We start from the raw sequence: 16,227 nt of genomic DNA, 5'->3' as shown, positions 1-16,227 counted from the left end.
CTGTAACTAACTGAAAGAAACTGGAAGTCTCCCACTCTTTGAACAAGATTTCTAATTGTTCTGTAAGTTAAGAGGTGGTATTGAAAAGATTAATATACAGCGCATTTCATTAACATTAACAAGGCCAGAAATTTGTATGCTGTTTTATTGTATGCTACAGCCAGTGTATATAAAATAGTTAAACCTTGTGAAACAGAAATCCATGAAAATTCAGAGAGGTAGATGTTAAGATCTGACAAGTAGAAGATTGTATATTATGGCACGCGTTATAGAGAAGCTTTTGTACAGACTCCAAATTTAGTTCTCTTGAATATCCACTGGTTCATGAAAAGTGGTTTGAGAAACCTGATGGGAGAAAAGAAAAAAGATAAAAATGTTTAAAAAAAGTTATTGATACTTTATAACTAATATTTAAGCAAGGACAATTGTTTTTCATTTTTGAAAATGGTTTATGTTATGCCTATTTTTCTGAGTAATAACATACAGATGATCCTTTTCCACCTCACAGTGGTGTAAAGGGCTACCTGGGCATGTTCGGTAATGCTGTTCTTCTGAGATGCTGTGTAGTAGCAGCAGTGAGGTGACATTCCCTAGTCCACTCCAGGACCAAGACTGGTCAACTACCAACCCCTCGCTGTGCTGCTAAGTCAGTAGACTTGATAGGTGAGAGTGTGACATATCTTCAGTCTACAAAAGGCTCTAAAATCCAACTTTCCCCTAGTTTTTACAACAGGCAAAGTACCTATCAACCCGTTTTATGGAGTCTTATAGATGACATCACTAAAATTACTACTGATACTTTTCATAATAAAAAGGTAAACATAAAAACATTCAGTAAGGAAAATCCAAAGCTCCTTTGAAAAAATGATTTACAATGAAGTCACTTTGTTCACCTACACACAGAAAGCATGCAAGAGTCCTGAACATACTGCTGTCAGCAGCATCAACAACCTTACTGCAGCCCATTGGAGGAATGAATAGACGATGTATGTATGCGGCGGCAGAATACTAGTTAGCAGCTTAAATGACTGAACAATCCATACAGGATAAACACAGATCTCAAAAATTAAAGCAATAGTTATACACTTAAAAACAGTATTATCTTGATACTATAAAATACAGTTAAGTTCATGTATATAGGGGAAAGAAAAAAAGGCATAACAACTTCACGGTAAGTTATTACAGAAAGTAGTAAAAGTAAAACCTGTTTTTAAAAATTAACAAGGTGTAAAAAAAATTAAACATTTGAGTACTTCATAACAAACACTGAAGAAGTACAGAACCTCTGGGGAAAAACAGAAGAAAACATTTAGCTTCACTTAATAGCAAATTGAGCGTGCACCACACACACACACACACACACACACACACACACACACACACACAACCTGAGTGGAAGGCCAAAGATGGGCAGTGATAATCAGGTATTATTAAAACTTCCACGCCATTGTTTGGTAGTTTTACCACTAACGTATACAGCCAGCCACCAAAATGTCAGCCTTGGCCATGGTCTCAAACTTGGAAACTGATACTAAAGTAATTGACATGTTACAGCTCAGCTGCTGAAAGCCCTGTGAATATTTACTGACACAGAAATGCTCTTAAGAGGAAACACATTAACAACAACGGTCATTTCCTTTCTGCATCCTCTGTTGCTAAACTACTTAGGCTGGTTTTACTTTTAAAAGCTGGGTATAGATGCCAGTGATTTTCTTTTAGTCCATGTCTTTAATGTCCACTAGACCATCAGCAGAGCTACAGGTTCTGGAGCCTCAAACCTTAGAACCCCTGGGTTATAATATGCACTTCAAGTTTTCCTTTACTGCTGGAATTAACAGGCTTAATTTTATTTTGAAATCTGGGTTCTTATCTCAGTTATTTATAAGTGTAAATCATTTAAACACTGAAGTGTGGACTCTTAAAAACAAAAAGGCTATTAATAGGACTTCAGACGTTTTATATTAGATGAAAATAAATTAATCTGTAAAAATGCAAGAACTGAGTTTAAAAAAGAATTTTTAGTAAATCATAAAAATATGAAACTCCTTGAGACCCCCAATGAATATTGCCAAAAGCCAGAAACTATTAACACTGTTAAATATGAAGATATGAGCTGGACTGTTAACACTATTTCTTCATGGAGAACCTGTTACCTAAAAGCAGCTTTATTCCCCTTCTCCTTGATGTTTCAAAAAGCCTTGTATTCTTAACTAATCATTATATTTACTGGAACAGTACTTACACTTCCTGAACACTCACTCCCAAATCTACAAAGCCTATGTAATAAGGTATTTTAGGAAGCAGCTTCCTGGACTTTGAGTCAGAATGTTAGTATAAGGGTGTGTACTACACACAAAGTACTTTTTAATACACAGTTTAAGTTTGCTTCCCAATTCAATACCATTAACTAATGTACCAAAGATTACAAATGACAGTATCCTTTAATTACATTTTAAATTAGCTGAAGTAGTTTTGGCCACATCTTTGGATCAACAGGTTTTTTCACACATGGTATTTGATCTAGAAACTCTTGACAGATGTACTAAAGAGCAAGTGATTCATTGTCTTAATCCTCAAATCCAGTTCACTGCCAACAAGTGCAAATCTCTCTCTCTTTTTAATGTTTTCTCAACAAATGGAAATAAAGGTAAAACCTGTTCCTTATTCCAGATGCCTGTGCCATGTTTGCTTATTCCCCAACCACCTCGGCTCTCTTACAGTTTATTCAGAGCCACCAGAGTACTGACAGAGTCGGTCCTATAAGGACTATAAATTTTGTTAAAGTTTCAATTTGATAACGTACAAACACATGCCTGTGATAGTGGAGTTTTGTGACTCTCATACCTTAGAGAGTTATACAGCACTCTTTATAGAAACCATTAGTCTTATGATTACTAATCAAGTTTTCACTATACTTCAAAAACAAGAAATTTGGAAAACAAAATTATAGGGATATATGTTGTCATTACTACAAATAAAAACCTAGAAACCTAACTGGTTCTTTTATATGGAAAGGGGGTGATATGAAGAAAACTTACCTCAGATACATGACTACAAAAAGGAGCAGACTTTCTGGGGTCTGAAGGGATTTGTACTTGAAGACACTCCAGTTAGCAGAGGGTCATGTTGAGCATTCTGCAGACAAAACTGTTTCAAGTCTGCAGCTGCCTGGGAAACCTATAAATAACAATGAGAGTGGAGAAATGTCCGTTGGTAAGGTTTAATGGTCTTTATACATCTGAAAACACTTAAAATAGAAGGCACTTCAAATAACTGACAGCTGACAGTTCACACTGGCTTATACTTAAAACACGTAGTAAAGGAAACTGGTTTTACTATTTTTTTCTACTTACTGCAGGCATCAAATGATTCAATATGAAATACAATCCCCTTTATCTGTGGAGCACAGCATGTCTTGTTTTTATATGACAGGCTGTTCAACAAGCCCTAACTAACAGCTTGATTTGGGGAGCATAGGATTTGTTTTGTCTCATATAGCCCAGGCTGGCCTCAAAGTTTTTATGTAATAAACCATGAACATCTGAGCCTCTTGACTCTACCACCTGAGTGCCGGGATTAAAGGCCTGCCCCAGCCAGCCAGGTTTATGCAGTGCTGGGATCGAACTCTGGACTTCTGTATTCAACTCTGGACTTTCTGTATTCGTAGGCAAACACTAACACCTGAGTTACATCACTAGCCTAATGGCTTGTGTGTGTGTGTGTGTTTTTTTTTTTTTTTTTTATTAAAAGTAGTATCTACGTAGTATTAGTAGTTCAACAAAAAGATTAACATAGGGAAACTGTCTTGAAAGCAAACTGGAAATGCCCATGAACCTAAGGTAACAAGCATAGAACTCAGACAACCAAATGTATACCCATCCATATACTGTCTTGCATTTAAGTGAGACATGCATTCATTCATCTAAGCACCTACTATTACATATATTCTGGTTAGAAGATCTAGGAATATAAAAAAGAATACTGAAATCCTATTTGGCTTGCACTGTATACATATAATAATACTGCCAAATCACATTTGAGGCAAGTACAGTGTTTTTTAAAGACAGGCTACTCAGAAAGGTTGTTCAACTGGGCCAGAGTTCTACTTCCAGAACCCACATAAAGGAAGAAGCAACCAACTCTGTAAGGTTGTTCTCTTAACTACCTCCCTGTATGTACCATGGCACATATGCCCACATACACTATGCATACACAATCCTTTTTAAATTAAAGCTGTTAAACTAAGGTACACTTAGCTTTTCAAGTCACAAGAAACAGGGTGGAAGGTTGTCAGAGCCAGGTTTTAGACCCAAAACAGTTGAGTTCAAAGCCAGACTGGCTCCTTAGAGAAACCCTATCTCAAACTAGTTGATTGAGTACAAATACCAACACAACAAACTGAATGGTTATGTAGACCACGAATGACTAAAAATGCACCCAAACCATCTAATTCCTTATTTATTCTCAATCTCTGCTCTCTCTAGGGTAACTAGAGGTAGGTGTTGTATCCTTAAGGGTTAATAGCATTACAGATACTCTGTACCAAAAGCCCCTCAGGTAACAGCTATATTGTGACCAGAGGGGTCAATCATCCTGAGGTTAAGTTTAAACTCAATTTGAATCTACCTGTGTTTGGCTTATAGAGTAATTCAGGACAATAAGTCCCATGTTTATTTGTCTCTGAATATACAAGGTTCCTGCAGTTTTTAAATCTTGTACAAACAGCAATACCCTGCTTTGCCCCTTAAAAGTAGCTACTGTATGGAGGGTAAAGTAACAGTTTTCAGTGTTAAACCATTTGGCTTTGTTCACATCCATCAGTAAGCATAAAGTACCTGTTAATTCCTTTCCCACAAATTTTCCAAGTGCCATTTTATGTATGGACTATATACTTCCAGGCATTGAGGATAATAAAGAACAGTGATATGCTAATGTTATGTGACTAATAGTGCAGTAAAGAAGAGTGATTAAATGACAAGGTAGTCACTCCACGGAAGGTGTCTCTGAGTTGACATTTTAGCTGGCATTTCAATGGTAACAAATCGAGCTCAATAACAAGAGTGAAAAAAACAGCATTCTAAACAGGAACCTTGAGACTAAAATGGAAAAGCTCCTAGTACCCAAAACACAATAACAGTCACCATCCAGGAAGCTGACACGGTGGAACTATTAGTCAGGCCTCCAAATGTCCTGACCTACCTCTGGGAGTTTGGTAAAGCACTTGGAATTACCAACTAAACAAATGCAACACTAAGTTTATGCTGGCTTTAAAATGGCACACATAAAAGAGGTACCTAGCATACACATGGCATGGATGATGTGAAATGGCACCTAACCTAATTTAGGAACCTAGGAAAACTTATTTAAATTCCTGAGTGAGATGTGCTTTGCCATGAGAACTCCAAAAATGTGTTTCTTTGTGGTGGTTAAAATGATCCCAATCGGAAGACTTCAGAAGAATGAAGATACCAAGGGAGATCACACTAGGAAGTAGCCCTCAGCAGCTAGGGTTTTCCAGGAAAAGGAAGTTCTTCTGGTCTGAAAGCTCATTTCTTTGGCCACTAGAGCCAAGTACCACTGCTGTAATTAATTACTGCATTCATCTGCCTTTTTATGTGCTTCCCAACTCACTTTTTTTTCTTCCTGGCCTACCTTATTTACATTTTATGAATGATGATGACCAATAGGTTGTTTCAGCTTTCAGAGCTCTATCTGTCCAAGACGGAGTAAGTTGGAAGAGGTGAGAATCTGATTAGGGAAATGGAGTCCAAACCAAGACTGATGGGCGTCTCCCTATCCTCCTAAGGTTCCCACAAGGAAGTTAGTTATGTGGTCTCTGACATTTCTACTTAGGGAAGCTATATAGAAGTCCTCTCCACAAAGCACGTTGGAAACAAAGACTAGCATACTAAATATAAAATCAAATCACCTTGGAAACTGGCAGCTTCTGGCAGGGTGATTTGTACTCTCGTTTCTTTTTATAATCACGGGAAGTATTTTACATGTTACCCGACCTACTGCGTAAGAAAGAAGCCAATCTGTTTAGGATTTTAAAAATAAGCGAACACTCCTCAGAACAGAAGAACTTTCCCCAAAAGTCAACAGCCCCAGACAAGGAAATCCTAACAGACGGCAAAGTAAGACCGACCCAGGCCAGCGCTAATCACTTTCTCGGGCATGTGAACCAGTAAACAGACACCTCGGCAAGGTCAGATGCGAGCAAACTGTGCCAGGCGGTTCGAAACACGCCTTTGTTCGAGGCTGTCCCGAGCAAGGGTGGTGTCCTTAGACTCCCCGGCCGTTCGGCAAACAAACGAGCCCATCAAGCCATCGTCTGCAGTTACCCGCGCAGTCTCGGAAGTGTTCGAAGGCCGCGCACTGGGACTAAGTTGGGTGACGATCCGGGGTGGGAAGTGTGAATCGAAAGTCGGGGCCCGAAAATCGAGACCCGCCGGGGCAGGGGAGAGTGGGCGGAAGGGAGGGAGGGCTCCCCCCTCCGCCGCGCGGCCCGCCGCTGCACGGGCCGGAGCGCCAGGCGCGCGTTCCGCCCACGCTGCCCGCCCACGCTTCCCCACCCGGGCCCACCGCCCGCGCACGCCCGCTCACCTTCACGCGGTTGAGCCCGGCCTCCAGCCGGAGCTGCTGAACCACCTTCTTCATGGCGGCGACGCTGGAAGAACCCGACATGGCGCTCGGGACAGCCGTGCCGACTTCGTCAGGCCAAGCGAGGGGCGGCAGGTCGCGGGGCGGCGGGCCGGGGGCGGGGCTCCGAACTTCGCCTAAGTTTCCGGTGCTGCGCGCGCCGCGCATGCGCGCCCCCGCCCCCGGAGGGGCCGCCGGCTGCCCGCGGGCGCGAGCCGAGGAGAAGGGGCGGAGCGGCCGGTGGGCGCGGCAGCGGCGACGGGGGGCGGTGCGGCCCGACGCCGGGCCGGCGCCTTCCGCGTCAGGAGGGGCTGGTTCGGGCGAGGTAAGGCGGACGCGGGGCGCCGGCGCGGGCGAGGTCGCCGCGGCTGGGAGTCGGCGGCGGGGCGAGTCGCAGGCCGACGCGTCCCAGCCGGCTCAGCCCGTCTCCAGGGGACCCGCCGTCCAACGGGCCCGGGGCGAGAGGGCGCAGGGCCGTAACCGCCCGGGGCCGCGGGACCCGGCGACCCAGAGGGTCTGGGTTAGACGTGGAGCGCTGGCCGCCCAGCACAGCGTCCCAGTACCGCGTTCTTTCAGGAGTCAGTCCCGGTGCTTTTCCAAATCAAAGCTTTGGCGTTGAGGGCACGTTTGCTCTTCGGACGTCTCTGTAATCGCTCACTTCGTGCTTGTAACTAAACCCCGGAGGGGTCTTCAGGAGAAAACACTTAACGTTTTCAGTTAGTTCAGGCTCCAATGTCCCCGGTGAGACCTAGCATCTATAAACATGAGTTTCGTTCTAAGTGCTGTTTCACTTCAATAGTGACGGAAAAAAATCTCAGCCGACACATCGCATTACTGACCAGTTCATACCAGTTCACAAAAATGTGCCCTGGAAGTTTGGGTTTTTTCACCCAATTCTTAGAGTGAATGTGTAAGAAACTGTAGTTTGAATTTGGTTGTACAGCTTGCCCTGGTGTCCTTCGGTAAGCCCTTTAAACTGGCGAAGTTAGAAAGAAAGCTTCCTGAGTTCTTGAGTTTGAAACGAAATGAAATTGTTGTATGTATAAGGAATAGGAAAAGTGAGGCTGGAGAGAGAGCGGTTAGAGGACTCGAACCTGAGTCCTCTTGCAGAAGACCTGAGTTCAGTTCCCAGCGCACAGGCTGGGCAGCTCACAAGCGTCAGTACTCCAACTTCAGGGGTACTGTAGCCCTCTTCTAGATTCTGGGGACATCTGCATTCACATACGCCCAGACCCACACTCATACACATAATTGTTTGTTTGAAACAAGGTCTCACTTTGTAGCTCTGGCTAACCTGAAACGCTCGCTATGTAGACCAGGCTGGCCATGAACTCACAGAGATCCATCCATCTGCAGCTGCCTTCCAAGCCTTGTGATTAAAGGCTTGCACCACCAAGGTAGCACACATTTTTTACCTTGTGCCTTGTTGCCTATATTGTATGCTAAAATCTCAACGCAAATTTCTAAGATAAAATTTGTGTAACTTAAGGAATGTTCTACTTTATATTCGTTGAAATAATATTTAAGAACTATGAAATGTTAGGGCTGGAAGGCATTTCAAAGATCTTACATGGTACAGTACACATTATTAAGTAAATGTTGAGGATTAAACAAAGTTAATTTTGTCTTGGTCTCAAGTTTTGTGTTTTTTTTTCCTTTCACCATACAGAATGTATTGCTGTCTCGAACACCAGATGTTAACTTAGTTTTTATAGTATATCTAATAAGCAGTACATGTTGGCATAGGAAGGGAGGAAAAACAGAATCCCCTTTAAGTTCATTTGCACCTGAAGCTCTGAGCATTAAGTGTAGTTCATGAACTATCAACATCTCCTAATAAAAGCTTGTTCTTTAATCTTCCACTGTGTTCTAAAATATTTCAAAGGCTTTACCGTGTGTTTACATTTTAGATGATTAAAGATAGACTTTATTGTCAAAAGTAACTTGACACAAGAGAGCCTATTAACAATAAATGGCAAGAAAACACAACCAAGAAATCTTGCTGTTTTGTGTTTTATCTGCAGGACACTGCCAATTTAAATTTTCCTAGCTTCCACACCTTATTCAACTTCTGTTCATTGGGTCTGAGTTCAGTATTGGATAAATAAAATACTTTCAACATTCACAAGCCTTTGTAGTTTAACCAAAAACCAGGAGGTCTCAAAATAAGTTTTTCACTGAGTTTATATTACTTGTAGATTCCACCATGTAGTGATGAGAACTCTGGACTTTTGAGTTTACATTATTCTACTTTATAGTAGCTACAGAAATTGAAGTTTGAACAAATGAGCGACTTGCTTCTAGAAAAACTACAATTTAGGTTTCTCAGTTTTAATCCTATTATATACATGTAATACATTTCTTTCTTTGGTTTTGCTCATATGTTGATATAGTAATTAGTTTTCATAATTGAATATGGTACTCATAAGTAAATTTTGTTAAAAGAATTTTAGCCAGTGATAAGTTGGGTCATAAGACTTGTGTTTTAGTTCAACACCTATGCATGTTACCCATGGAATATTAAATATTCTAAAATGTTACATTTTTTTCCTTCTACTTTACCATGTTAGCATTCACCTCATGCTATGGGTTCTATCCTAAATACACTCCAAAGGCCTAAATGCTAAAGCTGGGCTACCTGCCTGTGGTGTTATTGGAACACTGGGTCCTTAGGAAGTGAGGCCTAGTGGAAGGAAGGTAAACATATCTTTGATGGGGATATTAGGATACTTGCCTCTTCCTCACTCTTTAATTTTCTATCATAAGGTGAGCAGCTCCTCTGTCTTGTGTCCCTGCCATGATGTACTGTGCTGCCAGAGGCCCAAATCAACAGGTCAAGATTTCATTCTCTAATTAGTGTTACAAGTCTTAAATAACCTAATGGTATATAGGCTCTAGGGTGTCCTTGGGCACTTTATTTAGCTAACACCTTTTAGGAAGGTTAGGAACCTTTTAGGAAGGTTAGAACTTTATTAGGTTACCCATGAACTAGGCAGGACAAAACTCTCAGAACAGAAATAGAACCTGAATTTATCCTGATCAGAGAGACCTGTCAAGAAGTATTCCCATCATCTGGCATAAGGTTGATTATATCCTGATTTCTCTTACTTCCTGAATAAAGAATTTAAATATTGGAAAGGGTCTTAATGAGCCCAAATCAGTTTCTTGTCAGATTTAAGGCACATAGACCACAATGAATGATCTTGTGAGCTATAGAGGACTAGAAACCCTGCTTTTCTAGTGTCCAATCCATTCGATTGCTTTATGTGGGGTTCTGCTATATTATAGCCTATGTCAAACTTCCAATTTTAGTGGTTACTTAGGATTTCTAATTCACTGTATATGCTAGTATCACATTAATCATTTACAAAAATTACTCAAATCCTATTTGCTCTGAATAATACCAGAAATACTTATTTTATTTTAGCTCTGCAACTGAGTCTCAAAGTTATTTTTAATGTTCTCTGTAGTCTTTTTCTGCTAAGACCCGATGTGGCCTTGGGATGCTTTTCAGTACTTACTCTACTTCTTTTTTTTTTTTTTTTTTTTTTTTTTTTTTTTTTTTCGAGACAGGTTTCTCTGTGTAGCTTTGCGCTTTCTGAGCTCACTTGTAGCCAGACTGGCCTCGAACTCACAGAGATTCGCCTGGCTCTGCCTTCCGAGTGCTGGGATTAAAGGCGTGCGCCACCACGCCCGGCTCTCTACTTCATATTTTTAGCAGGTTGTTTTGGGGGCTCAAACCTAAGGACCTTGCACACATTATGCAAGTGGTCCTCCCCTGCACTGCACCCACAGCTTAAAGAACTCACTTTCAGGCAAACTAAATTAGTATAAATTAGTATGCCAGGTCAGGTTGATTGTCCATTCTTGGCAGAAAGGTTGTAAAGCAAAATTTTGTAGTACATGAGAGATTATATTAGAACTCTATAGTCATCTTTTCTTTGCTCATCAATTCTCCTTTTGTTTGAATTGTTGGTATTACTTTGTCCATTAGCCAATTATTATAAATAAATAATTTGAGAATATCAAATATTATGTTAGAATTTAGTATGTGAAATTATTTGGTTAGGATCAACTCCAAATTCTAATCATGCCTAAGTTGTAATTTAAACTTATTATTGATTTAATAACAGATTCAAGTTAATCAAGCATTGGGTTATTATTTATAAAGATAACATAGACAAGTCATGGAATTGTTTCTATGTGAGAACCCCAAAACTAGAACTACCCCACACATAGCCAAACTGAAAGAAAATCCAGGGCTCAGGACCTCAGCAGCAAAATTTCTGGCCTTTATTGCTTATAAGTAGTTTCAGCTATGTGTCCCCTCTGTATACCTGTTACAATTTGCTTGGTCTGTTTTTACAGTGTATTTGTAAACCTCAATAAACTACATCTTTCTCATACTATGAGCATGTCTTATGGCTATGATAACTGTTTCATGGCTTCTTTCTCTATATTCAATTGATTCAAAAGATTATATAGCCCACAAAATATTTTTTTTTAATTTTGATACTGTTAAAACAGTTAGTGGTATCTATTAGTAGTTCACAGAACTGAGATAAGGACAAGGTCAGAAAAGTTTTGAATTTTGTATGACTTAAACTACTACTTGGAGGTCAGTGTAAAGCAGTGCTTTGAGATATAAAAAAGCTTTCATTGTGTTAGTGTAAGTATTGTTTAAGTTAGTGTATGTATCATCTAGAATTAGCCAACTTTGGAAATGTCTTTTTAGAGTAATATTTCAACTACCCTGTTTTTCAGTTTTTATCATATTTATATTTAATATATCATATTTTATAATATGTAATATTTATATTTAATTTTATTATGCATTGTTATGAATTGCCATAAATTCTATGAGGAAAACCACAGGAAATAATACAAAAACAATGCTTGATATAGTTAAAGACTAGTATTTTCAGCTAGAACAATTACATTTATTCTATGCCCTGAAAGAAATACATATGAGAAAACAGTTTTCATCATTCAGTGACCATTGATATAAATTCAGGCTTTCCCCATGTAAAAGTATATTTCTACATTATGTATGTATTTAACCCAAATTTTTGACCATTAAAAAATGAATTGTTTAGTAAATAGTAAAATATATCCTTGTCAAAAATCCATCATAATGTAATTACCAGTTTATTATCCTTGACTGGCATCTGGCTCCATTGTAAGCTGAAAATAAAATGCATTTAATACAACTAATTTACTGAATTTTGTAGCTTAGTAAGCATACTCACCTTTGTAATCCTGTAACTGACAGTAGAGTTGTGTCATATTGTTAATACCCAGCATTCCAAGAAAGTATCAAGTCACATATTACTAGCTCAAGAAGAGACAACAATTCTAAAATTCAAGGACAATGTCACTTCCCACCATAAGTTGAGGAGGCTGTCTATAAGAGTGTACGTTTTCTTAGAACTACTAGCCTACTTAGTGTATAATGTCTTTTTAAATGAGAATAATATGATTGTATACATTTCTAAGCTTATATTTTAGGTTTACATTAACGCTTTTATGTTTTTCTTTTTACTCTTTGAACACATCAGAGACCAGAAATAGCTGGAATGCTATCTTAAACCAAAAATCTATTTAAACATTTAATGCTGCTTAAATGAAAGATATATAAAACATCCAAAACTCCACCTGGTAACTATCCTATTGAGACACTGGTCAATATGTCGCTCAATCCAAGTCGACCTTCTTCATCAGAGGTAAGAAAACCATGCCTATCATTGGTTCTGAAAAAAGCAAAAAATATGGATGCCATAAAATGTTGGATTCTGATTCTACTATTGATCCCAACTTCCCATATCATATTTTCAGATTATGTGATTATGCTTCTTACATCTCTAACATCTTTCCTCTTATGACCAACAGTGAATTAGTCTTATCACCCTTTTTACTAGAACTCTAGGGAACAAACATACTCCCCAAACCACAGTATTAGCTTTATGATCGACACTGTGAAGCTACAATCCCCAAAACTCTAAGAGGCAGACAATACACACTGTTTAAAATCTGAATTCTCTGCCCTAATATCTTTTGCTACTTAAAGTTAGAATGAATTTTATCCTGGAGCCTGTTGTACATTGTAATAAACTTTTGTTGAAAGAAAGGAAGGAAGGGAAAAAAAGGAAATAAATTAATTCTTTGTCTACTTTAGAAAAATTTTAACTGATGTTTTTCTTATTCAGTTGGTGGAACTTCATGTTTTTTATGTCCCTGAAGGATCGTGGAACTATAAATTAAATACTATTTCAATAGAAGTTATTAACAAGTTTATTTCTGCTGGATTTATAAGGCAAGTATTTTGTGGCAATGAAATAAGTTATGTAAAAAAGAGAAATATGTTTTCTAAAAATTGAAAATCTTCTAAGTGGAAAATCTCTTGTCAATTTGGTGGATCCATTCCTAGTTCAGTAAATGCTGTTAATAAACAGTGCTGTGTAATGCTAGTGATGGGGATCGGGAGTGGAGTAGAGTGATGAGTGAGGTGCCAGCTGTAATCCCCAGTACTGCAATACACACATAAGCTTTATTTATATCTTAAAAATTTTTATAGGAACAGACATCATCTGGACATAATACTGCTACTGCCCAGAATACAGTGTATAACTTGTGTATTACTAAGATTATACACAAAATAATTAACAGAAATGATCTAAAATTCAAAACCAGTTGAACTCTGAACAGTAGTTAAAGCAATATATTGACAAGGTCTTTATAATTGTTTAAAGGAATAAAACTGTAGGTATGTGTGTACATACACACACACACACACACAGAGACACAAGCACGCATGCGTGTGTGTATGCGTGTGTGTGTGTGTGTGTGTGTGTGTGTGTGTGTGTGTGTGTGTTCACATTCAAACAGACATGACACTGTGTAATCTAGCTCTTTGTTTTTCCCTTGAGGGTATCTCACCTCTTCAAATTCCCCATCACTTTTCCAGTCACATTGACTTCCTTTCTGTTCTAAAACACATTACATATAGTCATTATATACAGTTCTGAGCTGCTGAGATCAATCACCCAGCAACTGAAAGCACATACCACACAGGACTAGCAGCATGAGTTCAATTCCTGGAACCCACATAAAGGTGGAAGGGAGAAGCAACGCCACAAAGTTGTCCTCTGAGCTCTACACACAGTGGTGTACACACCCATACACAACAATAATACTTTTGGGAAAAAAGCATATAAATTTCATAACAAAGTTTTGTCTTAATCATAAAACTTGGGTATAGATTAGAAAAACAGACATTTCATTTTCAATCCAAAAAGCACTTTTGTAATCCATATTCATTTGTACAATTTTGAAAGGCAGGTTTTTAATCATTTTTTTGTTTTGAAAAATGCTTACTGGAATCCTAAAGTCCCAGACAGTATAGGAACATAAGGCATTAAATTATATTTAATACATTAAATTAGTATTTACATTTGTAAGTTAACTGACTGAACCTGCTGATTCATTAATATATTCAAAATCTATGTAAAACAATGTCATGGTATTTCAGAGTATCTCCTCAACTTACTTTACAAGCTTTGAGGGAGCGCCTTGGTGAGTTTCTTGGTGTAGATGCTGTTGCAGAAAAATTTTTATTTCTGAAATGCATTGGAAATAATTTAGCTGTGGTAAGTTTTCTTGCTTTTTTTCCTTCTAAGTAAAGTGTACATTATCAAATTAATGTTTCTTAAATATTTATCAAGTCAGTTCTTTCACCTACTGTGAGATAATTTAGGTCAAATTCTAAAATGTTTGTAATATTTTATTTTAAACAAATACTTACTAACATTTTACTGCATATAAAGATAAATATAGAGCCTGCCCTTACAGTGCACTCAGTGTAATGGTCAAGGTAAATTCTGTAATATGAATAAATCAAATGTCATATTTTATATAGTGAAGAAAAAGAAATTTTCCAGCAGCAGCAGAAGGTAGGTAGGAGACATTGAGGAAGACATGATACTCAGACTTGGCTCTTGAAAGATAACATTTGATCTTGAAAAGAATAAAGGGTGAAAAAAGATTCCTGATAAAAGAAAAGAGAATGATCAGAGGGTTAGAAAATCAGGCAACCAAGAAAGAATGAATGATTATCTTTTGTTATATTAACTCTGTCATAAAGTGGGGAGAGTAGAGAACCAATCATAAAGTACACTCTGAAGGTCTTGAATGCCAGATGAATATTTAATGATTTTTTTTTCTGAAGCTTTGGAGGTTTTTTTGTTTGTTCGGTTTGGTTTTTGGTTTTTGTTGTTGTTGTTGTTTTTTAAGATTTATTTATTTTGTATACAATGTTCTGCCTGCATATATGCCTGCATGCCAGAAGAGGGCACCAGATCTCACTGCAGATGGTTGGGAGCCACCATGTGGTTGCTGGGAATTGAACTCAGGTCCTCTGCAAGAACAGCCAGTGCTCTTTTTTTTTTTTTTTTTTTTTTGGTTTTTTCGAGACAGGGTTTCTCTGTGTAGCTTTGCGCCTTTCCTGGAGCTCACTTGGTAGCCCAGGCTGGCCTCGAACTCACAAAGATCCGCCTGCCTCTGCCTCCCAAGTGCTGGGATTAAAGGCGTGCGCCACCACCGCCCGGCCAGCCAGTGCTCTTAACCACTGAGCCATCTCTCCAACCCAGCCTTGGAGTTTTTGAGCAAATGAATAGCATGATTAAATCCTTTAATGAAAATTACCTTCATTGTGAAGTGGGAAGACATTGTGGGCCCATATTATAGTCAGTTATTATGATCTGAGCAAGTTATTTAATTCTTTATGCCTCTGTATCCCTGTCTATAAATTAGAGGTGATGTTCCTATCTGTCTCATGAAATTGCAAAGATTAGCTGAGCTAATTTATGTACCTCACACAGAATAGTGCCAGATATACACTGATTCCCATGGAAATGATTACCATAATTATTATTAAGGGACATAGAATTTCCGTTGTTTGGTTCAGTGACTAGAAGTAGGATTGAATTCTATGTTCTCTTTGACCTAGCTGTAGTTACTTTTTTTTTATTGATATGCTGTATGTCTTCCATAGAAAAGCACAGAAAAATAATTGAAAATATTATCAAAGATTTAATTTTTCTTATGTATTTAAATCTAGGTGAAGGAAAAGCAAGAATCAGAACTGAAACTCAAAGCATTTGCTCCTCCATATGTATGTATTATTATCTTAAACTTAACTAATTTTAAAACTTAACGTGGATTTTGTTGGTTTTGACTTTTTAAAAAATTTCCTGTGCTTTAGGCTCTTCAACCAGAATTATATTTGCTTCCTGTAATAGATCACTTAGGAAATGTTTATTCAGCATCATCAACAGTTACTTTAGATGAACAGCAGAATAATAATGATACTACAGAGATCAATGGAACAATCCACAGACCAGATAGTGTAACTTTACCAAAGGATGACCCTGGAGATCCAGGTTTGTTGGAAAATACTTGGAAAGACTTTACAAATCAAGAAGGTGATCTCAACTAAAATGGAGAAGGCAAAGAGTTTTTTATACATAGTAAATTTGAGCAGCCGAGCCTATATGCAGATGTTGGGCAAATCTAACCTTACAAATAGAG

General features: G+C 38.4%; 2 protein-coding genes across 8 annotated transcripts in view; one reads left to right on the top strand and one right to left on the bottom strand.

Moving 5' to 3' along the window:
• Positions 1–128: 128 nt before the first annotated feature.
• Gng5 (G protein subunit gamma 5) lies at positions 129–6,767 on the bottom strand. The gene is made up of 3 exons (XM_028876876.2): positions 6,607–6,767; positions 3,039–3,177; positions 129–345 (listed from the first exon to the last, which is right to left on the bottom strand). The coding sequence occupies exons 1-2, from the start codon at positions 6,685–6,687 to the stop codon at positions 3,052–3,054; spliced, it is 207 nt and encodes a 68-aa protein (XP_028732709.1). The 5' UTR covers positions 6,688–6,767; the 3' UTR covers positions 129–345; positions 3,039–3,051.
• An 86-nt stretch (positions 6,768–6,853) lies between these two features.
• The window catches only part of Spata1 (spermatogenesis associated 1), a 37,154-nt gene continuing 27,780 nt past the window's right edge, over positions 6,854–16,227 (top strand). For 2 of the 7 annotated variants that reach the window (XM_037207184.1, XM_037207185.1), the window contains exons 1-6: positions 6,859–6,967; positions 12,201–12,365; positions 12,849–12,955; positions 14,171–14,288; positions 15,758–15,811; positions 15,902–16,079. In XM_037207184.1, coding sequence (XP_037063079.1) covers positions 12,330–12,365; positions 12,849–12,955; positions 14,171–14,288; positions 15,758–15,811; positions 15,902–16,079 — 493 coding nt within the window. In that variant the 5' untranslated portion in view covers positions 6,859–6,967; positions 12,201–12,329. Of the gene's footprint in view, positions 6,968–9,408; positions 9,476–12,200; positions 12,366–12,848; positions 12,956–14,170; positions 14,289–15,757; positions 15,812–15,901; positions 16,080–16,227 lie in introns of all 7 variants that reach the window. The other 5 variants (XM_037207181.1, XM_037207182.1, XM_037207186.1 and 2 more) reach the window with 5 other exon arrangements.

This window comes from Peromyscus leucopus, chromosome 6, assembly GCF_004664715.2.
Source record: "Peromyscus leucopus breed LL Stock chromosome 6, UCI_PerLeu_2.1, whole genome shotgun sequence".
NCBI lineage: Eukaryota > Metazoa > Chordata > Mammalia > Rodentia > Cricetidae > Peromyscus > Peromyscus leucopus.
The sequence above is the reverse complement of the archived record's forward strand: the minus strand, read 5'-3'. Positions and strand labels throughout refer to the sequence as shown.